The sequence below is a fragment of the Camelina sativa genome, chromosome 5, assembly GCF_030686135.1.
Source record: "Camelina sativa cultivar CO46 ecotype springtype chromosome 5, ASM3068613v1".
Taxonomy (NCBI): Eukaryota; Viridiplantae; Streptophyta; class Magnoliopsida; order Brassicales; family Brassicaceae; genus Camelina; species Camelina sativa.
The window spans coordinates 1,689,184-1,716,654 of NC_141884.1; the positions used below are offsets into that span (position 1 = coordinate 1,689,184).

The 27,471-nt window shown below is 36.3% G+C and overlaps 7 protein-coding genes across 11 annotated transcripts; 4 read left to right on the forward strand and 3 right to left on the reverse strand.

Annotated features, from left to right (window-relative positions):
- The first annotated feature begins 1,965 nt into the window (after positions 1 to 1,965).
- Positions 1,966 to 4,215, forward strand: LOC104784859 (uncharacterized). Its single transcript, XM_010509951.3, has 5 exons — positions 1,966 to 2,577; positions 2,655 to 3,062; positions 3,263 to 3,355; positions 3,453 to 3,592; positions 3,669 to 4,215. Exons 1-5 carry the CDS (start codon positions 2,146 to 2,148, stop codon positions 4,114 to 4,116), a joined length of 1,521 nt encoding a protein of 506 aa, XP_010508253.1. The 5' UTR covers positions 1,966 to 2,145; the 3' UTR covers positions 4,117 to 4,215.
- A 3,145-nt stretch (positions 4,216 to 7,360) lies between these two features.
- Positions 7,361 to 9,484, forward strand: LOC104784861 (putative WRKY transcription factor 12). Its single transcript, XM_010509954.3, has 4 exons — positions 7,361 to 7,952; positions 8,061 to 8,149; positions 8,416 to 8,586; positions 9,163 to 9,484. The coding sequence occupies exons 1-4, from the start codon at positions 7,707 to 7,709 to the stop codon at positions 9,323 to 9,325; spliced, it is 669 nt and encodes a 222-aa protein (XP_010508256.1). The 5' UTR covers positions 7,361 to 7,706; the 3' UTR covers positions 9,326 to 9,484.
- A 4,194-nt stretch (positions 9,485 to 13,678) lies between these two features.
- Positions 13,679 to 15,032, forward strand: LOC104784862 (cyclin-U4-1). 2 transcript variants are annotated; one of them, XM_010509956.3, is made up of 3 exons: positions 13,679 to 14,231; positions 14,574 to 14,856; positions 14,945 to 15,032. In XM_010509956.3, exons 1-2 carry the CDS (start codon positions 13,891 to 13,893, stop codon positions 14,833 to 14,835), a joined length of 603 nt encoding a protein of 200 aa, XP_010508258.1. In that variant the 5' UTR covers positions 13,679 to 13,890; the 3' UTR covers positions 14,836 to 14,856; positions 14,945 to 15,032. The 2 variants fall into 2 exon arrangements, with proteins under 2 accessions (XP_010508258.1, XP_010508257.1); XM_010509955.3 differs by having other exon boundaries at positions 14,574 to 15,032.
- Positions 15,033 to 15,964: 932 nt separating this feature from the next.
- Positions 15,965 to 17,736, reverse strand: LOC104788763 (uncharacterized). Its single transcript, XM_019245461.2, has 2 exons — positions 17,083 to 17,736; positions 15,965 to 16,902 (listed from the first exon to the last, which is right to left on the reverse strand). Exons 1-2 carry the CDS (start codon positions 17,662 to 17,664, stop codon positions 16,135 to 16,137), a joined length of 1,350 nt encoding a protein of 449 aa, XP_019101006.1. The 5' UTR covers positions 17,665 to 17,736; the 3' UTR covers positions 15,965 to 16,134.
- A 676-nt stretch (positions 17,737 to 18,412) lies between these two features.
- On the reverse strand, positions 18,413 to 20,245 carry LOC104784863 (uncharacterized). The gene is made up of 2 exons (XM_019245469.2): positions 19,542 to 20,245; positions 18,413 to 19,467 (listed from the first exon to the last, which is right to left on the reverse strand). The coding sequence occupies exons 1-2, from the start codon at positions 20,124 to 20,126 to the stop codon at positions 18,670 to 18,672; spliced, it is 1,383 nt and encodes a 460-aa protein (XP_019101014.1). The 5' UTR covers positions 20,127 to 20,245; the 3' UTR covers positions 18,413 to 18,669.
- A 323-nt stretch (positions 20,246 to 20,568) lies between these two features.
- On the forward strand, positions 20,569 to 22,562 carry LOC104784864 (uncharacterized). The gene has a single exon (XM_010509958.3). The coding sequence runs from the start codon at positions 21,206 to 21,208 to the stop codon at positions 22,376 to 22,378; it is 1,173 nt and encodes a 390-aa protein (XP_010508260.1). The 5' UTR covers positions 20,569 to 21,205; the 3' UTR covers positions 22,379 to 22,562.
- Positions 22,563 to 22,729: 167 nt separating this feature from the next.
- Positions 22,730 to 27,228, reverse strand: LOC104784865 (uncharacterized). Of its 4 annotated transcripts, none has more exons than XM_010509960.3 (12): positions 26,707 to 27,228; positions 25,806 to 26,362; positions 25,632 to 25,721; positions 25,301 to 25,540; positions 24,780 to 25,001; positions 24,400 to 24,703; positions 23,985 to 24,298; positions 23,793 to 23,896; positions 23,596 to 23,699; positions 23,421 to 23,494; positions 23,251 to 23,346; positions 22,730 to 23,074 (listed from the first exon to the last, which is right to left on the reverse strand). In XM_010509960.3, exons 1-11 carry the CDS (start codon positions 26,972 to 26,974, stop codon positions 23,257 to 23,259), a joined length of 2,367 nt encoding a protein of 788 aa, XP_010508262.1. In that variant the 5' UTR covers positions 26,975 to 27,228; the 3' UTR covers positions 22,730 to 23,074; positions 23,251 to 23,256. The 4 variants fall into 4 exon arrangements, with proteins under 4 accessions (XP_010508262.1, XP_010508261.1, XP_087369083.1 ...); XM_010509959.3 differs by having other exon boundaries at positions 23,244 to 23,346; positions 26,707 to 27,221; XM_087512957.1 differs by lacking the exons at positions 25,301 to 25,540; positions 25,632 to 25,721; positions 25,806 to 26,362 and having other exon boundaries at positions 26,707 to 27,211.
- Between the last annotated feature and the right edge of the window lie 243 nt (positions 27,229 to 27,471).

Genomic DNA, 27,471 nt, shown 5'->3' on the forward strand with positions numbered 1-27,471 from the left:
AGATATTTTTTTTTGTTTAATTTTCATATGAAACTTTTTTTTTTGGAAATGCTACATTTACAGCTAGAAAATTCAGAAACAAACTCTTTTTTGACACTCTTTTTTTTTTTTTTTTTATAATATTGCTGAAATCTCTAGATTTGTAGAGCTTATGGTATACGTGTAATCTATTGTAGTCCACGTGATTTAGCGTGAATGGAACTCATTACTCATGACTGGTCATTAGCATTCAACACTTTTGACGACCATATCACTTACACTCCTTTTCAGAAACATTCTTTTCTCTATCCAACTAAATTAACAATTTTCTATTCAATTTGGTTATTTGAATTCTACTTTAGTGTTTTCCTAGATCTCATAGTATGAATATACTATAGTTTTTATACCTACAAATTAAAAAAGCGATCATCCTTTCGTGCTAGGAAAGGAGCATGAACATAGATAATTGCCACCCCTTTACTTGAACTTAAAGTAATTGCTGCAAAGCTTTCTATCTACGTGTATTATCAAATACCATACATATCATTTTAGTTTTTCTTTGGGTTAGTGAACAACATACACATTATTTTCTATGAAAGAAGATCTGATCATCGTAACGTAATGATCATTGTAACTATAATCGCGCGCAAGGAAAAGACTCGAAGCATGGCTCCTCACTTTCAAGTAATCATGTCAACTACTTTATCGAATTGTCTCATAAAAATATTTCAAATATTGGTAACCAACCGTATAATCCTACCCCAGATATGAGTTTAATTCCGATATTAAAAGTAAAATAATTATACATATCTTATGTGTATGCATGAGTCACTGTATAAATTGTCAAACCTATTTTCAAACCAAAACTTACAAAAAAAACCTAAATTTTCTAATTTAAAAAAAATCTGGAAGAGAATATATGACAGACAAAGCTATAAGATCCTTGCTTACAATTGTAAATCTTGACTAGCTAGAAAAACAATTTGCAAACACAACATATTCAAATATTATGATATTTTTATCCAAAATATCCTCATCATAGAAACAATAAATAAATAGGAAAAAACTACGAAACTATGGCGACACAACGGGTACAACTACCGTTGCACTCCAGTTGGATAGATAGATATCTTCATTTGATTCTCACCACTGATTTACTTTGAGATTTGGTCAAAGCTCTTTAGTTTATGGCCTTCATGTAATGTTTCTCCTGCTGTCGAATTTGTCAACTAATTATTTATTAATATCAATGTTTCTTTCCTTTAAATGTATTTTTTTAGTATGAGTTGAGTGTATGACTTTCCTTTAGCTTTACGCCAAAAAAAAAAAAATAAATAAATAATCCGATGACCTCTGTCTGGTCATGCTTCATTCGCCAATGCATCATTTTTATAGTTTCAAAAAAAATTATTAGAAAATAAAACCATCAATCCGAAAATTTCGTCTTAATGTTAGTTTTTCAATGTCTTGAACTCTCTCTCTCCAGTATGCATGTATATTAGTAGTAGTAATATGATACTACTCCCTCCGTTTCATAATATAGGATGTTTAGAGAACTTTTGTTGTTTTATAATATAGGATGTTTTCAAGTTTTTATGTAACTTTTAGATTAGTTTAATACTTTCTATTATGCAGTCTTGTTTGTAATTGGTTAAACTTTTTTAAAGTGATTATTTCTTAATTTACGTGCTTTACTCAAAGCATTTTATATTTTGAAACGGAGGGAGTATTAATTAATACACGAAAAAGTTATCAACATTGTTTTAAAAAATGAGATTGAAAAAGTCATGATTACACCTTTTAAGCTAAAAAAAGAAAGTAAAGAAAAGAACTACTTTTAAAAACACCTCGTGGGCCATTAACTTTGTCGGCCTTAAAGGAAACGTCGATCACCAGTAACCTTCTTAGCCAATCACAGTTTTACTTCCTCAAAACAAAAAAAGATGCGGTAGTGATATTTTCCAATTTCCACCCCTTTGTATGATCGATCGATCACTACTTTAGACAATTTAAGGCGATATTGAATGTTATGGGCCTAGGCCTGTATCAATGGTTAATATACTTCTAAAATTATGGGCTTAATTATGTAATAACGGCCCATTTATGTATCCAACATTGTTTTCAACGCGATCGAAGTAAATTTGTGTTTCTCTCATCTTCTTCGATATGATTCTCCAGAAAACGATGCAAACACCATCTCTTCATCTCTGCAAAAGCTTCACTTTTTCTTATTCTCCACTCTCATGTCACAACCACAATCTATGCTTTGGATTTCAAAATGCTCTTCTTGTTCCTTCAATCTGCAATCTCCGGCGAAGAAACAACGCCGGCGGGAGAAAAATCGTGGCGCAGGGCTCAAGACCAAACGACGGAAATAACCGTCCGGCGGGAAACAAAGGGAAAGTGACTATGAAAGGTAACAAAGAGAATACATGGAGCGTAGATAACGAAATAGCGGAGAAGGATAAGCGTAAGGTGAAGCCAAAGGGAAGAAGAAGAGGGAAGAGATTAGGTGGAGGAGGAAGGAAGGGTAAACATGGTAGGGTTTTGGTTTCGGGGACGATGTTGATCGAATCTGAGACTGTTCTTCAAACCCAGGTTTTTCAATTTCTTTCAATTTCTCAAATTTCGTCTGTGAAAATTAGCTGTATTGTGATTTGAATTTGATTTCTTAGGAACCTGTGATTAAGCCAGTGTGGAGGACGTTTGCGAGTAGTGTAAGTGGGATTTGGAAAGGTGTAGGAGCTGTGTTTTCTCCAATTACTGCAGAGATGGAACCTATTGAAATTGGGAAGAAGAATGAGAGTCTTTATGATTGTTATACTCTTACTAAGATTGAAGCGTCGCCGTCTTCTTCTGGAGGAGCTTCTTCTACAGAGTCTGAGATACAGAGGAAGATCAATTGGGTAACTTTGAATCCTCATGGAGAATTTTTTCAGGTTGGTGAGAGTAAAGAGGAGATACTGGTTGATCACACTGGTGTAGATAGCCGTTTGCCTAAGTTTGAGTCTTTTAACTTAAAAGCTAGTGATGTTATGGAAGAGGATTCTATGGTAGACAAGCCTGGCCTCGTTTACTTTGAGGTATGGCTCAATCTTAGAACCATTGGTTGATCATCTCTCTTACATAGTTTTCATGGAAGCTACTAGTCTAGATCTCATCCTCCCTCCTTTTGGTTGAGATAATGGATGTTGTTATTGTCTTTGTGGTGGTGGTCTGAGAATTGGTTTTTGTGCATTGTCTAGGTTTCATCCGTTAATGTTTCCATTTGTGTGATACGCAGGATGGATCTTATTCCAGAGGTCCAGTTACAATCCCTGTTGGGGAGATGAGTGAATCGAACTATTACCTCACACCAACTTTCAAGTTTGAGCAGGTATGTCTATTTTGGTCTATTCTAATATTGTCAAGTTTGGTCCTTTTCAGCATTTTAAGAGAAAAGAATTGGCTCATTGCTCCTTCTTCTTGTCCAGTGTTTGGTGAAGGGTTGTCATAAGAGACTGAGAGTAGTCCACACAATAGAATTCGCCAATGGTGGCGCAGATATACAGATAATGAGAGTTGGTGTTTATGAGGAACAGTGGGTTAGTCCTTCAAATTATGAAGAACAAAGGTAACTCCGACCTGTGATTTATCTTTCTTCTCTATGGTATGTCAGTGTCTCTGACCCTAAATGGTTCATGTCTCAGTGACAACGACGCACCATTGGAGTTAAAACCATTCTCACAGAGGAAACGTATACAACCATCAGAGCTGACAGGATCATGGAAAGTATTTGAAGTAAGTGCAACTCCTCTCTATGGAGATGAAGCCGAATTCGAGCAGCCAGGTGAAAGCACTCCAGTTGTGTACTTGTGCACAGAAGCCCTGAAGAGAAGGAATTTACCGGAAACATATGTGTCATTTGGAGAGGAAGAGATGATAGATATGCAAGATGTGTCCGTGATGTGGCTCCCAGGTGGTGTGACGGCTTACGTGGATGTGAAGAAAGATGGAGTGTTGTGCGTTGGAGTTGGATGGTATTCAGATGAAGGGATCAATCTTGTGATGGAGAGAGACTATGATTTGGATGGGAATCTCAAAGAAGTTAGATCCAAATCCGAAATGAAGAGACGATGGACAGAAGAACCTAAGTAAAAAATCCTCTGTTTCAGACTGATGTTTGCTTACTCATTAGTACATAAAGTAATCTCAAGTGAGAAGTTTGGTCGAATAAAGAAGTAGTGAATTTGATTATACGGTGTATATCAATAATGAAATCTCTCGAAATAATAACTGATCCATCTTCAATAGAAGGAAAGATGGTGGTTGAAACAGAGGGGCGATGTTTTCAGAATCTGAAGAAGAAATGTAACAAACATTCGTTGATCTCAAGTGAGAAGTCTAAAAAAAAAAAGTGAACAAAAAGGCCAATAAAGCCCAAAACGAAATTGTGCACAACATTAAATCTAGGCCCAGTTTTCTAAACAAACACAATTTTAAATGTAGCCTAGGTTTATTTTGAATTTAAGTGTACATTTTTACCAACACAAATTAAAGTCATAAACTAAAAATTCAGTATATAAACTATCCTCACCTAATTGTGAGATTACTATGTCCAAGTATATATTATGCGTAGAAAAATAATCCAGAATCCCAGATTAATATGTTTCTGTCAAGTACTCCCTCCGTTCTAATTTAGCTGTTGTTCTACGATTTAATTTTTGTTTCATATTAGTTGTCATTTTAGATTTTCAATGTAGATGTTTGATAAATATTTCAATCTTATCCCTGCTGTTTTAAAGTTTCAACCAATGAAAAAATTATAAAATATATTAATGAAGGGCAAAACATAAAATTTAATAGTTTCCTTAATTTGTGTGCAAAAACCTTAAACGACAGTTAAACTAGAACGGAGGGAGTATTATATTAACAAATACAAACTTAATATTATTCGTCTCTTTGAAAACGTGTCTTAAATAAATTATTAACATATCTTAAATAAATTATTATTTAATTTTATTCATATCACGTCTCATTATATTGTTTACTCTCTTTTGTTCTTTTAATTGTATAGAATCACAAATATTCACATGTAAAATATAGCTTTATTTCAAATAATAACATCTTCTATATTGGCAACCAGCCCCAACAACACTACATAATTTCTCTGCGTTGTAGCGTGGATCCAAGTCCGAGCCTAGTTAGTACATAAAATAACAATAGTCGATGTTTGGTAAAGCAATAAAATTGTCTTTTTTTACTTATTGACGTCACCATTTAAACCACCGTACTTATGCCGGCGGCGAAAGTTCCTCTCGGCGAAAATTTATCGAACTTGTGCCCTAACTTGATAATTTTGCTTGCCAATTGGGCCTGAAGTTTTAAAAATTGGGGCTAGGGTTTATTACCCACTAGATCTTACCCACCTAATTCATTACTTCCTTTGTTAGCTTAGCTGGATAATTGATTATCCACAAAGTTTGATTTTAGAGTTAAGAAAATAATATGATATCAGAATCCGTAGTAAACAAACTATAAATAGTAACGAATGTTAAACTCCTTTTGTGTTTGATAACTAAACTGATATTTAGTTGTGTATATATATACAACTGACAAGCTCGTCTTTTCACCTACACTTTGAATTTCAAAGAAGTAAAAGAAAAAAACAAATGGAATGAAGAAAAGAAAACGAAAGAAGAATGGAAGAGGGGAGACAAAGTGGGAACCTACAAGAGAGAAAAATAAATAAAAAGATGCCTTAGAGAAATCTCACCATCATTAAATTTGGAAAATTTCTTACGGATTTGATTGAAACGTGTAATCATTGTTGCATGGAATTCATCTCCCTATTATGTTAATTGTTAATCTTCAATATATAAGTATGTCTCTCTTTGTCTCTTTTCTCAAACTATGATCTACAATTTAATCAAATGTCCTCCCCCTCTCATTTGTATATTTTTTGATTATGTTTACATGATTACATCTAACATAATATAAAGTTTTATTTTTATCAAATCATTAACCCAAAAGGAAAATGTTTCGATATATTATATGTTGTGTTTGTATCTACAACTTAGATTTTTTTTTAAAAAAAATATAACGTTATATATTAAGTAAACCGATAATATTCCTACATAAACAAACTAGAAGTCCTTAGCTTTTGAAACTTATTTTTTTCTACCTGAAAACCAACAAAACTCTTGGTGTCGGTAACTCAGTAATCATAAGATCAATAATAAACTGATGGTAATATATTTTCTTTAATGGCTATTTAAGCAAGTGTTTTAATTTCCTCCTTAATGATGATAGTTAATTACGGAATAGATTGGACCGGTTTTATATTAAAAAGGTTTAATTTAATCCACCTCAGTGGCTCAGTCGTCATGTTTAGTATGGTTTTGTCAAAAAAAAAAAAAATTAAAAATGTTATACTATATGCTTTCTTAGTTTCTTATTAGTCGTTGTTGCTTAATTTGTGTTGCTATTGTGGAGGAAGTTGGCCGGCTCTTTTCCTGGGGTGTTTATGTGTTGTTGTGTGTAGTTATCAGTTATCACAGTAAGAAGTCATTTTGTTTTACACACCACATGCTTGAAAATACAATTATCATGTAACGATGATTATATATATAAAAGATAAATTTGATTTAGTTTAGTTAGTTAGTAATCTACAAAGAATTAAATATTCAGCCGATTAATTGGGTAGATGAATATACAATCAGTATAACTAGATGAGAGAACAATGTTTAGATGTTTTGGGTAATCTGATTGGTAATGTCTACCGAGTTTTGGTTTTCGAAACATTGTAATGCATAATTTTATTGTTAATTGTGACTTTTCAATAAATGATGTAAACATATAGGCTAATGAAAATTATTGGGATTAATTTACAAAAAACAAAAAAATTAGGAAGGTGGATTCGACATGATTTTTGGGAAGAGGTAACTTTTGTGGGTGTCGTTTCCATCATCAGCTTTAGGACACATCTTGAGATGGATGGAAGCTTTGATGTACCTCCACCACACTCGATTACCTTCTTGACAATTTTCTCTCTCTCTACATCTCCAGAAATTTAAAATTGTCATGTGAAATGAAAAATGTGTTCCTTTATTTTTTTTAATAAATAAAACATCCCAAATTTGTTAATTTGTTAATGTTAAAATCTTTACGTCATTTAAATTTCTTAGGTTTTTTATTTCCTTAGGTTGCTTCAGAAAGCTGATCATGATAATAGTTCAAAACTCCCAACCTTCTTTTGGCCTCATTATGGAATGGTTAGGTTTATAATTCACGATGTAAGTTACTTGCTTAAACAAATGAAAGTAGAGTCGTTAATCATCTAATTAAAGCGGTGATAGGAATATAACATTCGGCATCATTATCAATATATTGTAAAATCGTTGGAAGGAAGTCGTAAATTAAAAATATATAATGGAATCGATTTTAGTTTTGTTAGCGATATGATCTATAAACATTAAAACACTTCACATGAAGTTGACTGCCAAAGAAGACACGAATGGTACAAATGATATGCTTGGAGGGTCTTTGACACGTGTGGGGGACATACATACGAAACCCTACCCTTCTACTATATGAAAGCAAGAGAAGATAAACCGTCGAAGAAACATTTATAGCTTTAATCATATTTATAGAAAAGAAAGAAATAAGTGTCATACACTATTTCAATTTGATACACAATAGTCAACAAGGAAAAAAAAAAGAACAGGAAAGATTTAAGAATAAAAACAATGGAAGGAGGAGGAGGAGGAAGAAGAGTAGTAGTCAATAATTACGATCTACACCAAGTAACATCGTCGACGACGACGATTCAAGAGAATATGAACTTCCTCATTCCTTTTGAAGAAACCAATGTGTTAACCTTTTTCTCTTCTTCTTCTACTTCATCTTCTCTCTCTTCTCCTTCTTTCCCCATTCACAACCCTTCCTCTAGTACTACTACTCATACACCTCTAGGGTTTTCTAATAATCTTCAGGTCTTTGATCTCTCTTTCTATACACATATATATGATGATCTTGATTAAATTTATTTTAACTATTGTTTGATTGATCTTAATTTGGAAAGTTTAATTTGATTTTTGTAGGGTGGAGGACCCTTGGGATCAAAGGTGGTTAATGATGACCAGGAGAATTTTAGGGGAGGAACTAACAATGATGCTCATTCTAATTCTTGGTAATTTATCTCATTAGATTCGAAGATGAATCCTTTTTTCTACTTTTTTTTTCTTCGCCGTGAATCCTTCTTCGTTTTTTTCATCAATAACTAATCAATAAAGTTATGAATTTATATTTCCTTTTTTTTTTTCCTGCAATTTGTTGAGTTTCAATAGAGTTATAAACTCTCTATATACACAAAGACATGACATATTTAGATTAAACCTTCTTAATGAAGGTAAAAATAATGTTTCTAATACACCATAAGAGTTATTGCATTTGCAGGTGGAGATCAAGTAGTGGGAGTGGAGATATGAAGAACAAAGTGAAGATAAGGAGAAAACTTAGAGAGCCAAGATTCTGTTTCCAAACAAAAAGCGACGTTGATGTTCTCGACGATGGCTACAAATGGCGTAAATATGGTCAGAAAGTTGTCAAGAACAGCCTTCATCCCAGGTAGTTTTTAACACCACCACATATATGTGACTGACTAATCAACCCTATTAGTCTTAATTAGCTTTATAATAGTTTCCTAATATAACATTTGCTTACTTAGATACTCGATCGTATAATCACATCTATTGATGCATGATTGATATTTTCGTAAAAGCTGAGGGGAGGAACTTGATTTTTGGTGCATCATAATATTCTCTCATTAGACTCATGTGGAACCTTAGCTCAACTGCTCAAGTACTAGACATGACTGTTTATACCTTCTTATACATACATATGTATTTCATATTTAGAATATTTATTGTACGTAGGTTACAGTTTAATTTAGTATGTATCGTACCGTACGCCCCTCGAGGGCAGTCATCATCATTAAGAATGTAAACAATATTTCTATTTTTACCTCTTTTTAATTTTCATTGTGCCATGTGATCTACACATATTTCCAACTATCTTTTTTTTTTTGATTAATTTCACACGTTTGTTAATTCCTTTTTTTTGTATGGTTAATTGAATCTAATTATTTGTGTCTATGTGTACTACTAGTGAAAGAATAATAAATATGTGGAAATATATATACAGGAGTTATTACAGATGCACACACAACAACTGTAGGGTGAAGAAGAGAGTGGAGCGACTGTCGGAAGATTGTAGAATGGTGATTACTACATACGAAGGTCGTCACAACCACATTCCCTCTGATGACTCCACTTCTCCTGACCATGATTGTATCTCTTCTTTTTAACCTCTCTCTCTCTCTCTCTCTCTCAATCTATATCTATATATAGACAGATATATAAATATATATGCACATACAGATGTACGTGTGATATACTGCCTAGCTATTTGATATTGCATGTATTCTTCATGAGTATGTCATCATATATTATACACATATTCTTGACTTGTTGCTTATAGACTTATGGTACACATGATGAACTACCATGATATTGAACTTGGTAGTTCATTGTGGTTAAAAAAATTCAGTGGGATAGATTTTTTGAGTTTTGACGCGGTGGAAAGAAATTAAATTTTGTTAAAGTGATTCTGAAGCAAAATACTTATCAGATGAAGACCACATTAATTATCTAGGTGCATGATCTTTTTCTTTAATAGTAAAATGAATACTCGAAACACGGTTTGTTTAGACATGTTAATGTTATATGTTCCCAAATCTGATACGATATAACTAGTGTAGTTTTATATGTGAGCCATACGAAAAAAACACCAAAAAGGAACAAAGGTCAAAAGTTTACAACTACAAGTAGTAACAACACTCAAGCCAACCTAGCTACAAACTAGCATACATGGTCCTATATATATCACATTATTATTTAAATTAGGGTGTAATCTAGCAAGCTAGAAAAACTTCTCTCCCTCTCTCGCCTAATGATGAAGATGTTATACTATAGATGATTGAATCATGCAGCCGGAGCGTAATCATAGATTATATCGTCGTCATCATCACCTTCGTTCTTGAAAGATGCAAATGCATTGTGACCAGTGTAATAGAGAACCAAGTCAAATACTATAGACGACATCCTCTTTTCTTCACTCTACTTAGTGCAAAAAATCGTAAAGAAATATACAACTTGATTTGATCGATTATTATACGTTGAGATGGTTAAATGTTGTATATATTTATAGATGGTAAAAAGCATATTAAATGGCGAATGCCGCTGAAACTGAGTCAGGGCATGTGACTCGCTGCTTATCATGTGTGCCAGACACAAGTGGAGTGTGAGTAAACTGAGTAAGCCACCTATTTTGTGCCCTGACACATCTTTCGCTTTTTGTACATACATTATATATTGGTCCACCTCTTATTACACGATATGTTTAACACACTTCTCATAATATTATGATCTTAATGGAATAATAAACTTTTTTCAAGTAAAAGAGAGGAAGAAACGTAAAGTTCTTTTTTTTTTTTCTTTTGGATTTTAGTAAGAATTATAGGGTATTGATTCCCTCAACCAATAGCAACATCATGGCATATCATGCATAGAACCTTGAGGGACAACAGGAAAGATTTATGATCTGATGTCTAGATTTGTTTTCGTTTATCTTCATTTCAACATTCTTATGATCATTCTTTGTTTTCTCTTGGATCAACATTACAAAAGTTTAGTTTCTCTATAATTGGTTTTTGGGGAAAGTAAAAAAGAGATATTTTCCTAGATTTGTTTGGGTTTTATATCTTTCAATCAGACATTATTATATAGTAAAGATTTGTTTTTTATTTTCTAACTCGTATCTCAACACTACAAATACTTTATCTTTACCAAGTAGAATCACACTCAATAAACGGCCTGCGTTAGGCCCATAATCGGTTCAAAAGATTATCGTGAAGTGGTAAGATATAAACGAAACTTGAATTCTTGTAGTTTTTTCCCTCTTTGATCGTGATGTGAATAATTTTTGCTTCTTGGGCCCTTTTGTGTCAGTAGGCAACAACAATGATAATGTTTGCTTCTCCTTCTTAACCACAACGATTTTGGTTTATTTATTTTTCGAGGATATTTATAAGAAAAATGTCGTATGCAACTTAAGATGAAATGGCTATATATATAATAGTTAGGCCCACCAAATAAAAATGGATTGGTCTGATAATATCTTTATAAAATCCTCAACAAACAAATATATAGATTTGGTATGATTTAAATAATATATTTTGAAGAAAAAAAAAATTGGCTTGTAGAAGAAAATAAAAAATGCTTCTTTCGAATAAAATAAAGTTTAAGTTCACAAATAAAATCGGAATTTAAAAAAAAACTGTATATATGCAACCAAGAAATGTGGTCCATCCTTCTATGATTCAAAGACAAAACATTATGCATTGACTAGACTAGGCGTATACTATATATCCATATTAAAATGTATTCTAAAACGTAAAATATTTTGAATTATAGAATTATTTTAATCTTTCTAAAGTTTATTATTTTGTTGATAACTAATTAAAATGAGAGTATTTGAAAGATGGGGAGGGGTCACATGGAGTAGCACATGGAAACTGGGTATGAAAAAGATACGAGACGCGAGAGACACGTTACGCAGTTATTGATGATCCCCAAATGCCTCCAAACAAAAAAAAAAAACTACTACGATTATATAAAAAAGATCTCTTTATTCTTGGTTCTCTCACGGGACATGCTTTACTTTTTCATCACTCCAATCACATTCAGTTAACATCTAACCTTGCTGTCATGTTTAATTAATTGTTTTTTTCTTGTAAGTTCAGGTACTAAATCAAGTATACGATCAGTACTCGCATCATACAAAAACCCCAAATAAATAAAAATAATGCAGGTACATTATACAAGCATATAAACTTTGTACTAGTAAAAGTTCGTATACTATAGTTTGTAGTAGTTCATGAGTTAATGAACTATAGTTTTGATGTTTGATGTTTAATGTTATTCGGAAAATTACTAACGATATTAGAAAAATGCATCATTTCGATTGCATATTACGTACGTAGCATGGTGAAGTACTTATAAAACATGAAAAATGTAAACTCTATACAAAGAAAAGAAAAAAGTATTTGAAAATGCGATAATCTAGTTTTCACGACGTTGTGTTCCTCGTATCTCCATTTCGGTAAGCACGATTAAATTTGAAACGTTCCAAAGGGGATGATCATTGATCGCACAAGTTGACATATCGTGGTCTGTAAAGTAAAGTAAAAAAAAAAAAGATCTTAACGTGAAACCTCTTTTTTTCTGTGTTGGTCTTTTAAACCTTTTGGGTTTGCTGTTCTTAGAACTTTGTCTAAATGCGTCCAAATTAGCTGTCTTACTTTGCATCTATTTAGATTTAGATCGATCTACTTATGTATTTTAGATCTTATATCTTTTCTTTTCCTAGCTATCAATTTTTTTTTTCTTTTGGGGGTTATAAAGAAAGGATCAAATTTGATGTTACCAGATGGGAATTGATTCACACATTATTAGAAACACATGCATTTCGTTAGATCACTATCGTCGTGACTTTCTAAATTTAAATAAATTTCTTCCACATGTCATGTAACATGATGAGTATGGGATCCCATCTCCACATTACAAATCAAAAAAATTAAGACAAACATAATAATCGTAATTTACATAATACTCCCGTATATATATATATATATTTTCACGTATGAATTATCCCAAATTAATCACATTACATAGTTTCATAAACATTAATTAGGATATATAAGTTTATCTCCTTTGATTTGATATATCTTGTTTGATGTATTAATTATGTTTCCCTCTTGTTAGAACTTAAGTTTTCAAATTCAATATATCATTAACCCATCTTTTATAAAAAACCCCACTTTTCCTTTTCTGTTCCATATACTAGTCCTGGGCGTTCGGGTATTCGGTTCGGTTCCGGATATATCCATTCGGTTCCGGGTAGTTCGGATATAGAGGTTTAGGATCCATTCGGTTAATTTACTATTTCGGTTCGGGTTTGGTTCGGTTTCGGTTATTTTCGGTTCGGTTCCGGGTATCCAAAACAGTGTAATATATTTTAAAAAAAATATTATTTAAATAAAACTTATTATAATTTAACAAATATATCTAAAAACTTCTAAATATTTGGTTTATTTAAAATATTTTGGTATTTTGGTCTAAATATATATGATATTGGTGTGGTTTTTTAGTTTAATTTTATTACGTTATATATTTTAACATGTATTAGAATGACAAACTTCAACGTGGTGCAGTGGCCACTTTGCACGGTCAAGTTTACAGGGGACTCAAGTTCGATTCTTGGCTAAAACATAATTTTTATATGAGTTCGGTTTGATTCGGATAACCGAATGGATATCGGTTCGGTTCGGTTAATAACCGATATCATGGATAATTAAAACACTATCCAATCGGTTATTATCTACTAACCATACTCGAACCGGAACCGAAATTTCGGTTCGGTTTCGGTTCGGTCCGTTCGGTTCCGGTTATTTGCCCAGGACTACCATATACTAATGATTTTATTTATTTATTCATTTTCGTTTTTTTGGGGTTCCACCGCCGACGGTGATAGAACAATTGAGTAAATGACTAATGAATGTATAACACAACTGAAAAACTTCAAAAGCGACACATTTCTAAAATTTAAATTGGATAAAAAAGTTAAAATACTTACACTAATTCACTAAAATAAAAATAAGAAATACATAATAACTACCCAATATAACGACCAACTTAAACACACGCCATTAACAACAGAGCAGAGCAAAGAGAAGACTCTTCTCTTCTCCATCTCATCACATAAACAAGTTCTCTCTTTCTCTCTCTCTTTCTCTCGTACACACACAAAAAAATGGCGGAACTTGAGAATCCAAGTGTAATGTCGAAGCTAATAGCATTCTTATCTTCATTGCTAGAGCGAGTTGCAGAGTCTAACGATCTGACCAGAAGAGTCACGACTCAGTCACAGAGGGTATCGGTGTTCCACGGACTGAGTAGACCGACCATAACGATCCAGAGCTATCTCGAGAGGATCTTCAAATACGCGAATTGTAGTCCTTCTTGCTTCGTCGTGGCTTACGTTTATCTCGACCGTTTCACTCACAGACAACCTTCACTTCCAATCAATTCCTTTAACGTTCATCGTCTCCTCATCACTAGTGTCATGGTCGCTGCTAAATTCCTCGATGATCTGTAAGTCAATTTTAAGAACTGATCTCAGCAACTTCAGACTGCTCTGTTTCATAACTGCTCTGTTTCTGAAGTTTTGTCTGAGTCTCAAGAAAACTATAAAATTCATTTAATTTTTAAACTTTTTTTTGATCTGAGTATGTTTTTTCTCAACCACAGTTTTAATTTAAAAAGTAAAAATTGAGAATTTGTTTGTTGAGACATCATAATGATCAATCAATCAATCAATCAATCACTTCCCCTGTTTTATGGCTTCTCTGTTTTGTAAAGATTCAATTTTTATAAAGTTATTTTTGTTGATTTGACATTGATTCACTAAACACTGAATATGGTAATTTGAAACAGGTACTACAACAATGCGTATTACGCGAAAGTGGGAGGTATAAGCACGAAAGAGATGAATTTTCTAGAGCTGGACTTCTTATTCGGGTTAGGGTTTGAATTAAACGTGACGCCAAACACATTCCACGCTTACTTCACTTACCTTCAAAAGGAAATGACTCTTCTTCAACCTCTCTCTCTCGTTGTTGTCCCATCATCAAGATCTGTCATTACCTTCATCAATGACGATGAAGCTTCTCATCAGAAACAGCAACTCGCCGTTTGAGTTTCCAACAAAATTCCAAACGTAAAAATCTTTAAAAAATCTTTTTTTGTCTCTTTTCCAAAACATTTTAATCATTTTCGCCTTTCTTATTTTTAATGAATTTGTGTAGATGATGTAGAGATTAGTCGGCAGGTACTCTTATCTTGTCTTAATCAATCTCTGATTAAGAATAAATAAGAAAATTCAAAATCAAACCAGTAAGTTCTTGTCTATCTCTATATATATTTTTAGTAAGGAAAATATAGATGTTGACAGATGAGATAATTCATCTTTACAGACTGGCTTGGCTAAAGAATTTAAATGTCACTAGTGACCCTCTAAACTTATATATACATAACTGAGATTTATATATATGTTATGATTGTTTATGTTTTGTTTTGTCTGATATTCAAAATTTTACCCATGTCAGATCAGAAACATGGGTTAATAATAAGTTTAAAAGGTACAATAATTGGGATTGGTGAATAAGATTTGTTGTATCTGGTTCTATAAAGGGAACAAAAGAACATGTGCAGAGCAGAGACGACAGAGTGTAACGATAAAGAAATTACATTCAAATAGCCGATCTTGAAAGAGGCTAAAAGAGACTGTGACTTGTGAGAGCTTCTTACAAATAATGCTTACTGACAAAACAAAACAAAACTTACTTTTTGACTCAGGTTTCTTTAAATGTACTACCAGTCAAGAACACAAACCAATCAAGATAGTTTGTAGAATAGAAAAAAAAAAAGATAGGGGAATTGGAATTTGAAGATCAGTTACTTGACAGTAACCATTGATGCAGTAAATTTCTTGCCAAACACCTCAAGGTGCACTTAGTACGGCTTGATAAGTCGTTGTGGCTATCAGAATCTTCATAACCAGTAAGGCAATAACACGTTGCGAACTTCGTTAGGTGAGACTTTATCTTTCTTGTACCAGAAGTAATCTAGCTAGCCATTCTCTGGTACTTGAACTGATTCTATTCTCTCTGCTACGTCAAAAACCCTTCATGCGAGAGTTCAACGTTAAACACATGAAAAATTTCAACTTTGTCAAGTCAGAGCATTAGAGAAACAGAACATTTCAAAACTCCTCTAGGTCTTCGTGATTTTCTTTTTAATTAATTTATAAATCTCAAAAAGTCAAATTCACACGAAAAAATATGAGAGAAAAATCCCATTTAAAAGATTACATTTTACAATGATAAATATAGAACAAAAAAGAAAAAGAATAAAAACACACATACATAAGCAAATATGATGATAAAGAAACAACAACAAAGATGATTGAACTGAGATGAGTTGATTATAAAGAAAGTTAGAGACGCCTTGCAACCTGAAAAGCTTTAAGCAATGATTTGAAGAAGAGATAAGACTCACGAAGAACCAAGAGCGACGATACACTTAAAACCACCAGCCAAAATGTCTTCTCATTTGGTGCTATGTAGACTACTGCAACCAGATAAATAGCCACGATTGAGATAACGCAAAGCCTTATCCAATTTCTCAGAGGGAACCCTTTAGTAAGCAGCGAGATCATTGTAACCGAAGCGAAGAAGCCAATCGCGTTGAAGGTAGCGTAGAGAGTGAAGTCAACAGTACTGGCTGCCATGATTGCTTGTCCTTCAGTGCTGTTCCTCGAACCGAAATTGGTGTTTATGATTGGGATTATGTTGTTGTTGTTCTGTGAGCCAGAGCCACCATTAGAGTCTTCACCTCTGAAAGCTCCTGGAGGCTGAAGGACTCCAGTGAACGTAAGTGTTGCTATGAGTGTCGCAACAACCAATAGAGTCTCGCGCTTCTCAAGTGTGGAATTAGTAATCTCGTAGTCTAGATACCTCTTTATCATACGTAAAGGGTTTCTACTACGGTCAATTGGCTTAAGGTTTTTACGTTTCTCAATTGCGTTCCTTGCTTCAGCTGTCTGAAAGATTTGAACAATCCTGTGCATTTCAGAAACACTTCCTCCTTCGGTTTCAATAACCACGTCGAGGACATCCTTTGGTGTTAACCAGCTTCTGTTTTGTTTGTTTACATCTACCGATCCGTGTAATATTGCTTCCTCACCTATCAACATCTCCACAATCTGTAGACAACAATATTATTGGAATATAACAATATTATTGAAATATATAGCATTTAGTACTGACGCTTATGCATGATCAAGTGTGAAACTGTTAAAGTTAACAATGGATATATTCGTTTTATATATATACTACTAGATAAAAGTTTGTAAGTGACGCGTAAAGAAGAAGAAACTACTTGCCTGAAGCTGTTTCCCAAGAGTTGCAAGATGCAAGATTGTATTGCCTTCTCGATTTTCCTGGTTAACGATCCCCCACGATGTGTTACGGTTCTTGATCTCTTGCAACAACAACTTCGTAGCTTCCACTTGATTGTTCTTAACAGCAACATGAAGAGGGGTCTCAAGAAAAGCCGTTTGTTCGTCGAGGGATTCAGGGAATGACGAAATCAGCTCTTTAATGACCTCGATTCGTCCTCTCTGCGCTGCGCTGTGAAGAGGAATCAAACCGTCTTTGTCCTTCAAGAAGCAGAGATCACGTTTCTGGCCAACACTTAGGAGCACTCTCACAACTTCTATTTTCCCTGAAGCTGAAGCAATATGAAGAGGGCTAAACCCTTGTAGGTTCGGCTCCAGAGCTAAACCTTGGTTGTGACGCAAGACTTCTGCGGTGAAAGTGGCTTGGCCGGTGAAAGCTGAGACATGGAGAGGATTCTCTGGAGATGAAAGAGAGAGACGCTCGAGAAGCAGAGGATCTTCTTGAAGGAGCAACTTGAGTGTTGTTATGTCTCCCGTACGAGCTGCATCAAACAATCTGTGGTCCATTCTTTCTTGAGCCCCAAGGGAATATCCAATCTATTAATTTAAGGTTATCCACATTCAGACAAGTACACACACCTGTATATATAATACTAGTAAGTGGTATGTAAGCTGAAGAGAATGTGTAGTGATTAAGTTTGCAACCTATTACAAATACCTTTCGTGTTTTTAATTATTGAATTTTAAACTATGTTATTCGAGTGTAATTATTATACTCAGAAGATAAGAGAACCCCGATAAAAAGCTTATATCACTAGATGTTAAAAACAACGAAAGGTGTAATTATCACCGAATAATTAGAGGGGTGTTTCTCATTAATCGAAAAAAGCAAGTGTAATAAAATAGTTAAAAGCTAGTGTTAAACACTTTCACTATCGAGATTCGAAAACAAGTCCTCACATCACATGACATGTTTGTCGTGAAGATTCCTTACTTCTTATGCTTAATTAACACGAGGTTTATTACCAAAAAAATAATAATAACATGAGGTATATGAGTGTGTGACACAGGCTGGATTAGATTCTCGCTTACACTGGTTGCCGTTGGGGTTGATGGTGAAAATTAACGGGCCTGACTGACTTAAGATTAACCCTGATCAATCATTCCCCTGTTTCTGATGTTTTGTCTGAATCTCAAGAGTTATAATTTTTCAGCAGTGAAAATTGATTATGCTTGGTTCAGACATCATAATGATCAATCAATCATTCCCCTCTTTTATGGCTTCTCTGTTTCGTCCTCTCAAAGACTTTAGGACTATGCAAATAAAGATTCAACTTTTATAAAAGTTTTTGATTTGACACTGCTTCACTAAACCCTGACTAAATAGCCAAAGAGGCTAAGAGACTCTGACTTGTGAGAGCTTCTACAAATAATGGTATACTGACAAAAATACTTACTTTTAGACTCATGTTTCTTCAAATGTACTACTCAAGAACACAAATCAACTCAAGATATGTATATAGACAAAAAAAAAAAAGAGAGAGAGGGGAATTGGAACTGTAACTTGGGATTTTATGAGGTGGTTGTGGTACCATTTCTTAGAGGATAGATTCTGATTTTCTTGGCATGTTTTCTGATTAGACTTGGGATTCTCGCTACAGCGATAGGTAATACAACAGAAAGCACCATGAAGAACAAGCCTAATCCGAAGTTTGGAGAAAGTGCAGCCATTGCGAATCCATAGGTCAAAGCAACAGCATTCAATGAAACTTGCAGCTCAAGGTAGAAAGGGAGACCTTTTGTGAGCAAAGAGATTAGTTCAATAGAAGTGAAAAACCCGACCGAGTTTAAGAAGATGAAAATGCCGTAATTGACCCAGCTCTTTGATCCCATTATCGTTGTTCCTGCATAGTAAACCGGTTTGGTTTTGTTTTCTTTTAGATCAGTTACTTTACAGAATCCATCAATGCAGTAATCTTCTTGCCAGACACCTCCAGGTGGACTTAGCACGGCTTGATAAGTCGCTGTGGCTATCAGAATCGCGATAACCAGTAATACATTGCGAACTTCGTGAGGTGAGACTCTGTCTTTCTTGTACTTGAAGTAATCTAGCCACTGCTTGTGAGTCATCAGGGATTCTTCTGACGGTGTTGTTTCATTCTCTGTTGTTGTTGTAGATTGTCTTGTGTCGAGATCTCTTGATCTTACAGCTCCTGATTTAGTGAGGATCTGATGAATCTCCACGTCTTCTGGTTCACTTCCAAAGTGAAGTAACACATCAAGAGGTGTGAAGCCATTGGAGTTTAAAGAGTTCACTTCAATAAAATCTCGTGGGATTGTGTTGTTAGAGCCAAGCAACAAGTCAATCACCTGCAAATTGCAATCTCATATTAATGGATAAAAATCGAATTAGAGAACCAAGTTAAGTTAGAGAAGATTGATACCTCGTACTGTCGTTTTTGAACAGCTAAGTGTAAAACTGTGTTCCCTCCGTTGTCTTGTTTATTCAACACACAAAGCTTATCAAACTCCTTAAGACGTTCCAACAAAACAACGAATCCATCGAACTGATAGTACCTAACCGCAAGATGAAGCACGGTCTCTCCACGGGCAGTGATTTCTTCAAGAGACTCCGGATTTGCAGACACTAACTCGTCAAGAACAGGAACTCTTCCTCTCATAGCAGCGTAATGAAGAGGAATCTTTCTATCTTTACCTTTGATCAAACAGATCTCACCACTTAGCTTCTCCAAAAGCTCTCTCACGACTTCAACGTGACCCATAGATGCTGCTATATGCAAAGGAGTAAACCCGTCTTTGTTCAATTCTTTTCCGAGACTCTCTCTTAGTTTCAGAACTTCTCTAACGAAACCAAAGTGTCCGTACATGGAGGCAACGTGTAACGGCGTTTCTTCCCCGTTTACAACAATAACTTCGAGAAGAGTTGGATCGGATTCCGTTGATCGGAGTAAATACTCGACATCTCCTTTCCGAGCAGCCTCCATTAACGGATTCTTCTCCATCATCATCTCTCTCTCTCTCTCTTTCTGCTAAGTCAAAAACCTCTTTGCAAGAGATTGAAACATTAAAAATCTCTCTTTCCGCTAGGTCAACAAACCTCTTTTGCAAGACTCGAAACATTTAAAAACAGATGTCCAAGATATGATTTTCAACTATGTTTAGTCAGTCAGACAGAAACAAAACATGTCAAACTCCCCCACGTCTTACACAATCTTGATTTTATTAATCCAAAAGTCAAATTTATACGACAAGGACATTTTCACATTGAAGCCTTTGTCAAAATATATTATCAGACATCAACCTAAGAACACACACAAACAAACGATATGACAAAAGAGATGTCTCAAGTTGCTAAACCTAACTTGAGACACAATAGTGTTACCTACCACTTGAAAGATTCCTTGTTGCATCATAATAGCCCAATTCAAGTTTTAAGCCCATCTATCAAATTGTGTTAATATGATTTGAGGCCTAAAAATCAACAAATCATTAATCTCATGTTATTACATTAACAAAATGACTTTACTAAAAAAAAGAGTAGAACGCCAGAGAGGAAGAAGAGGCCAAAAAAAACATAATTAAGCAAAGCAGTTACAAAAACGGCAAGAGCGGGTTCGCAAAGTCTACCCTACGCCACCTACCGGCTCCGTGAAACACGGCTCACGTTAGCCTCTCCCCTTAACCATGATGACCATGACCACGGTGGCTTCATCCCCGAAACCAGCCGCTTTTTCTCTTTTTTATTTTCCACCGATTCAAATATCATTATTATCCCACGTGTCGTCCACGACGGTGTGCCCCCACCACCACCCTCCGCCACCACCGCTTGAGGCTTTTCTTCCTTTATTATTTACCAACTCTTCTGCTAATGTACGCTTCTATCTAACCTTATCCTCCGCCACCAACCTTTTAACCTACGCCTCTCCTCCACTCTCTCTCTCTCTCCTCTCTCCCTTATCTATTACGTGATATCGCCGCCGCGAATAGCCATCCATCCGCATCACAGCCATTTTCTCTTTCCTTCACGAGATCTGAAAATTTTCTTCTTCATTCCTCAGATTTTGAATTTTATCATCTATACCGTTCCATGTCCGATCCGGATTCTCCGATGAACCACGATCCAATTCCGGATCCATCACCGGTTCGGATCCAATCGTCTCCACCGTCAGCTCTCGTCCCGCCATCATTATCTTCTCCCGCTCAAGACGATGCCTCAGCGGAACCGGTTTCCGTCACAGATCTGAAGAGCGCCTCCGTCCCCTCCAAGAACTCTAGGCGGTTACCTCCGCCGTGCTGGTCGCTTGAAGAGACGGTTGCGCTAATTGACGGATACAGAGACAAATGGTACGCTCTAAACCGTGGAAACCTAAAGGCGAATCACTGGGAAGAAGTCGCAGAAGCGGTTGGTGTTAGTTGCCCGGACGTGACGCCGAAGAAAACAGCGGTTCAGTGCCGTCACAAGATGGAGAAGCTTCGTAAAAGGTACCGAACTGAGATACAGAGAGCTAGATCTGTGCCGGTGGCGAGGTTTATATCGTCTTGGGTTCATTTTAAGCGTATGGAAGCTATGGAGAATAGACCAGAGATCATCAAACAAGGTAACGAAAGTGGTGACGATGAGGATCACGACGACGGGAATTACACAGCTCGGTATCAGTTTAAAAACGGCGGAGGAGGTGGATCAGTGGCGAGGACGACGCCGAGGTTCTTTAATAGGAATGGTACGGCTGGATCTGGTAGTAGTAGCGGCGGGATTCGAATTAGGATACCGACTGGAGTGAGTTTAGCACAGCCAGGTCCGAGATTTGCCGGTAAGATTGATCAGAAATACACGGCGAGTCCGAGTTCAAATCCGAGACCTGCTCGTGGTTTAGGAGTAGGATCTAGTTACAGTGCTAGGGTTGGTAGAGTTCCTGAAGGAGGAGGAGGAGGAGGGAAGAGAGGGAGAGAGATGATGATGAAGACGGAGGAGGATGATGGTGATGGTAATGGTAATGGTAATGATCCAATGGTGGAGATAGCGAGTGCGATTAAGCTGCTTGGAGATACGATGTTGAGAACAGAGCAGACGAGAATGGAGATGACTAGAGAGATAGAAGCGATGAGGATGGAGACAGAGATGAAGAGGACGAAGATGATATTGGAATCGCAGCAACGAATCGTGGAAGCGTTTGCTAAAACCATTGCAGAGAATAATACGGAGGAGGAGAAGATGAAGAAGAAAGCTAGAAGAATGGCTGCTGCTGACTCTCTTGATTGATATAGTTGACTTCTAAAAGGCGCCATAAATTATGTGTTCTCAAATTTTCAATTCTAGGGTTTGTAGAGAAATCGAAAGAGCTTTTATTAAGCTCATTGCATCCTTTCTAACACAAGTAATGTATCCTGCTGTTTAATTATGTATGTTATATTATAAAGTGTATAAAATTGGGACTTCCTCAGTATCTTTTATTGTTTTTTTCCGACAAATCTTGATAATTAAAGCTTCGAAAGTCACGTCAATGGAGTAATAACCTCTCATTGTCGTCTTCTCTTCAATAGAGAGCTAAACACAGAGCAAGCATCACATCTAAATAAAGAATAATGCAATAAGCTGAGAAGACCTTAAGACTTGGCTGAGAAAATTATTGTTTTCTTGATGAAAACTTTATAAACTTAAGGATGAATAATACAAACATAGCTAATTCTCTGTCCTCCAACAAATTCGTCCATTATTCGAGAAAGAGAGAGAAAGAGGAATGAAAAACTAAGAGATAGATACATCACAAGTCCAGCAACTATGAACCATCCCATCCGAAAAAAAAAGATGCAAGTGCGGTTGAAGATGCAAGCACATCTATATTCCAACAGTCTCACCGAAGCTGGCTTTAATCCTCCTTTCCCAGCTGGTAGCTTCTTTTCTGCACAACTTTGCATGGTACAACCTCCTTTTTTGGCAGCCTCGGTCATGTGAAACCTGTGTTTCATTTACAAACATTAGCACACATTTGATTAATACTTCCTGCTCAGACCTTTCAAGATGTGATTCATGCACTGTCTTCTTCTAACCAACCATATATCCCACAAAGGAAACCAAAACAATGCACAAAGACACAACTAAAAATGGAAGGAACCAACAAAATTACCACTCACTCCACATTAGTAGTATGATCCTGGACCACCACCAGAGTAACTACTACCACCCAAGCCACGGCTTGAGTAAATTGAAGAATACGAGCTACCTCCTCCCTGCAAATCCAGTAATTTGTTACACAACTTCACTTTCCAAAAAATAAATAAAAGAACATTGTGAAGCCACTTACATCTCTTCTGGGTAGGTCACCACCATAGCTACTAGAGGAGTACATTCCTCCTACATCGCTGCCACTATAAGAACCTAAAGAAAAAGTAACATTATGGAATTATAGCCATGTTAGTGTTTGCATCTCAATAAAGTATTGCTTTATGTTAGTCACAACAGAAAGTTCTGAATCAAACCTCCTCCATAATCCATTCCTTGACGACTGCTGTATGGGCCACGCGAGTCATGACTTGACATAGAATTTCGGCTGCTTCCATATCCTAGACTAGATCTAGGAATCCTACACCAAACATGGAAGTAAAAACATAAATACTTGGCACAAAGAGAATTGCAACCATAGATAACAGAAGAAATCCATAAAAGGAGAACATACCGGTCCCCATAGGATTCCCCATATTGAGAAGGGCCAACATCATAGTCCAGACGGGCTCTTGAATGACGAACATCGACATCAGCATAACGAGGGGGAACGTCATCCTGAATAATAAACAATGAACCCTCGTTAAAATAACCAATCATATAGTCTAAAGATAGCAAAATGGTCGGAGAGAGCAAGAAACCAGACCAATGCAGCATATGGACGCTTTGATCCAGGAAGAGGTTCATAAGCGCGAGGTCTTCCTTCACTGTAACTGGGAGGTCTTTCAAATCTTGAACTGTAAGGGTCATCCACGAACGGCCTCCTCATTTCAGAGCGAGACGAACTTCTAGGAAGATCTAAATAACCAGAGCCACGAGGTGCATAATCATCTCTGTAGGACAGATGTCTCTCAGGAGAAAGCCTTGAACTATAGCTCACAGCTGGTCTGCTTCTTGGAGGAGGAAGATCATCACGCCGACCATAGTCCCTCTTCAAGCTAGCCTTTGGATACAGAGGAACTGAAAACACAATATGGAAGATTTGATCAGATAAATCAACACAAAAGAAGTTGAAGTAAAAAAGATAAGTAAACATGGAGAAACAGCAAGTCCCGTGGTACCTGGAGGTCTTCTATCATATGACCTAGCAGGTGGTGGCAAGGGCCTGACTCTTGCAGGCGGAGGTAGAGGTGGGCGTGGACGTCTTCCCCTTGATCCAGCCGCTCTCTTTGCACTAGAAGATGGGGCCCGGGATCCAACGCCTCTAGCACTCCGAGAGGAAGGAAGGCTACGGGGTGGAAGACGAGCAAATGAACTCCTTCCAGACCGTCCAGTCCCATGCCTAGACCGCTGGTCTGAGCGACTGGACTGCCTGCTTTTACCTGCTTTCTGAAGTGGTCTTGATAAGCGTGCTCTCACTTTTGCCTAGAAATATAAAAGAGAATTAGAAAGCAAAAATAATACTTGCGTGGATATGGATAAGGAATTAAAATATGAATACCTTGTCCTCCCCTTCGCCTAGCTCTGAGTTGTTGATGAATTTGGCACAGCTCATAGCAGCATCATGAGTATCAAAAGTTACAAACCCAAAGTCTTTCCTCCTTGCTGATGGCATATTGCGAGCAAGCTCAATCTTTTCTAGTTTACCATATCTTTTCAGAAGGTCTCTAACACGTTCTTCATTCCATGAAGGTGAAAGACCATCAATGAAGATAGTCTTAACCTGTAACACCAGTATATAAATGGAACTAAGTACTATGAGCAGATAGATATAATAAATTCATCAACAATCAATAATCCAGAATCTAGCATGTCGTTAGAGAGCCAGAAGGAAAATGTATTCTGAGTCTGTTTTCATTATTGGTATTGAAATTATTCTAAGTCACCATCCAGAAACGGTAAAATAAAACCTACTATCCTGCAAAGAGAAAAGGTGGCACCCACACCTCCCCCTTTAAACTCCTCCATCGCTCTAATTAGGATGAAAGTTGCAAGAAATAAATGATCCTGCAAAGTGAGTACCTGCGCCATTATCTCATCTTCTGGGTCTAAGAAAGAATCAGCAAAAGAGACCTTTGCAGGCTTCTCAACTCCAAACACCACATCTTTCTTGAGGAGACGTTTGTGAGCATCCGTGGCATCTGAGCGAGATGAGAATTCCAAGAAGGCATACCCTCGATTCATGTTGACATTGTTGCTGTCCTCTACCAACGTTATATCATCCACATTCTCAACTCCATAGTGTTTCAGCTTCTCCCTCAACTGGAACAACAACAAATACCTGATGGTCAGGATTTCCACGTACTGTGGAGTTGGGTTTAATTGGCATATCTACGGACACCCAAATACTTACAGCTTCTAGGGTCCATGCCTTGCATATGTTACCAATGAAGAGGGTATCATTATCCTGGCTTGCAGTCACACCACACTTTTTACCATTGATCTGCAGTCCCAATGACCAAGAGCATGATATAGAATGTAAAGCTACACAAACTCTCCATCAAATACTAAAGTGTAGACGATTTACCATTGGACTTTTAAGCTCTTTAACAGCTCGTTTTGCCTGTTCCACAGTTGCAAAACGCAAGAAAGCAGAACCCTTGCTCTTCTTTGTCAGAGGATTCTTCAAAATCCTAATTTCAGTCACCTCGCCCACATGACCAAACACTTTCTTCAAGTCGTCCTCGGTAGCACCTCTGTCCAAATTTCCAACAAATATTTCGAACTCCTTACGCTTACGTCTCTCATGGAGAACATCATGATGCTCTTCTTCTTCCACATCGACAGTGTCTCCTCCATGTTTGACATCTTCATTAGCATGCTCATGCTCATCATCATGCTCACTCTCAAGCTCCTCGGGACCATCTCCAATCTCGTCTTCAAACTCACCACCTTCCTCCTCGACCTCAATCTCCTCGTGCAGCTCTTCTTCTTCCTCGTTAACTAACTCAATATCCTCCTGTCCCAATTCTCTCTCTTCAAACTCCTCCCCGCCATATTCTTCAGCCTCATACTCTGGTTCATTGTCATCTAAATCCAATCTTTCATCTTTTCCGAAATCATCCACAGAATCCTTTATCTCCTCTGCGAGCAAAATCGAGTAAAACATCTAATACTATTCGAGGTACCCTAAAGTTTGTTCACAGATAACAACCCCAGAAGATAACGTCTATCTTCCACAGAATCTACAACAGTTATCCCTAAGCTCATCATCCAAATTAAATCCAAACATTCCATAGTCAGATACAATTATTCTTATTTTGTTAATCTCTATGGTCAGATACAAATATACAATTAGTCTAAAAAGTCACAAACTTTCGTCAAAACTAGACTTAGATCCATCAAAAACAATGAAACGATACTACGAGTTAACTAGACAATCCCAAAAAACGAATCCAAATTCTCAAACCAGGCTCAAAGAAACTTACTTTTCGACGGAACAACATCATTCGGATTCGCTGAAGCTACAGAATCATTAATTGAATCCGATGGCTTCGTCCCATCTAATGGATTCTCTTCCTCCAAAGTTTCATCTACCTCCTTCGCATCCACAGCATCGGAGCCAGATAGCTCACCGATATTAACAGATTCATCGTGGGCAGATTCCATCGGCGTACTCTGAGCCTTGACCGCCGATCTCGTTACCCTCCCGCCTCTTCTCGCGGCGCCTCCCCTTTTCACAACCTTCGGTGGCATCGCTATTCGTATGTTCTCTTTACAAATCAGAACAGATTAACCCAATTCGAAGAACAAAGAACAGAGCAAAGCCACACAATTGTCGGGATCGAACAACCCCTAGCTCAGCGGATCAACAATGGTATTGAACTCGAGATAGAGAGAAGGAAACCCTAATTCACGGAGAGATGATAGCCTGCGCTTCTTGGACTAAAAATAAATTAATATATATTATTATTCCTTATTAAAAAAAAAAAAGTAAAGACGTGGCGTTCAAGCTTTTATTTCGGTGTTTGTAAACCTAAAACGGTAAGATATATGGGCTTTTGGCCCAAATAAATATTCTACACGTTAATGGGCCTTTTTACTCGTACTGAATATAGCTTTACCGAGTTTTTCAAGTGTGTATTTGGTTTCGGTTATCGGTTAATCGGTTCCGGTTCAGCTTTTTTGTTTCCAGATTTACTTGGTTAGTGTCATGTAGAAACCAAAAAACAGAGTATTATTCGGTTAATGAA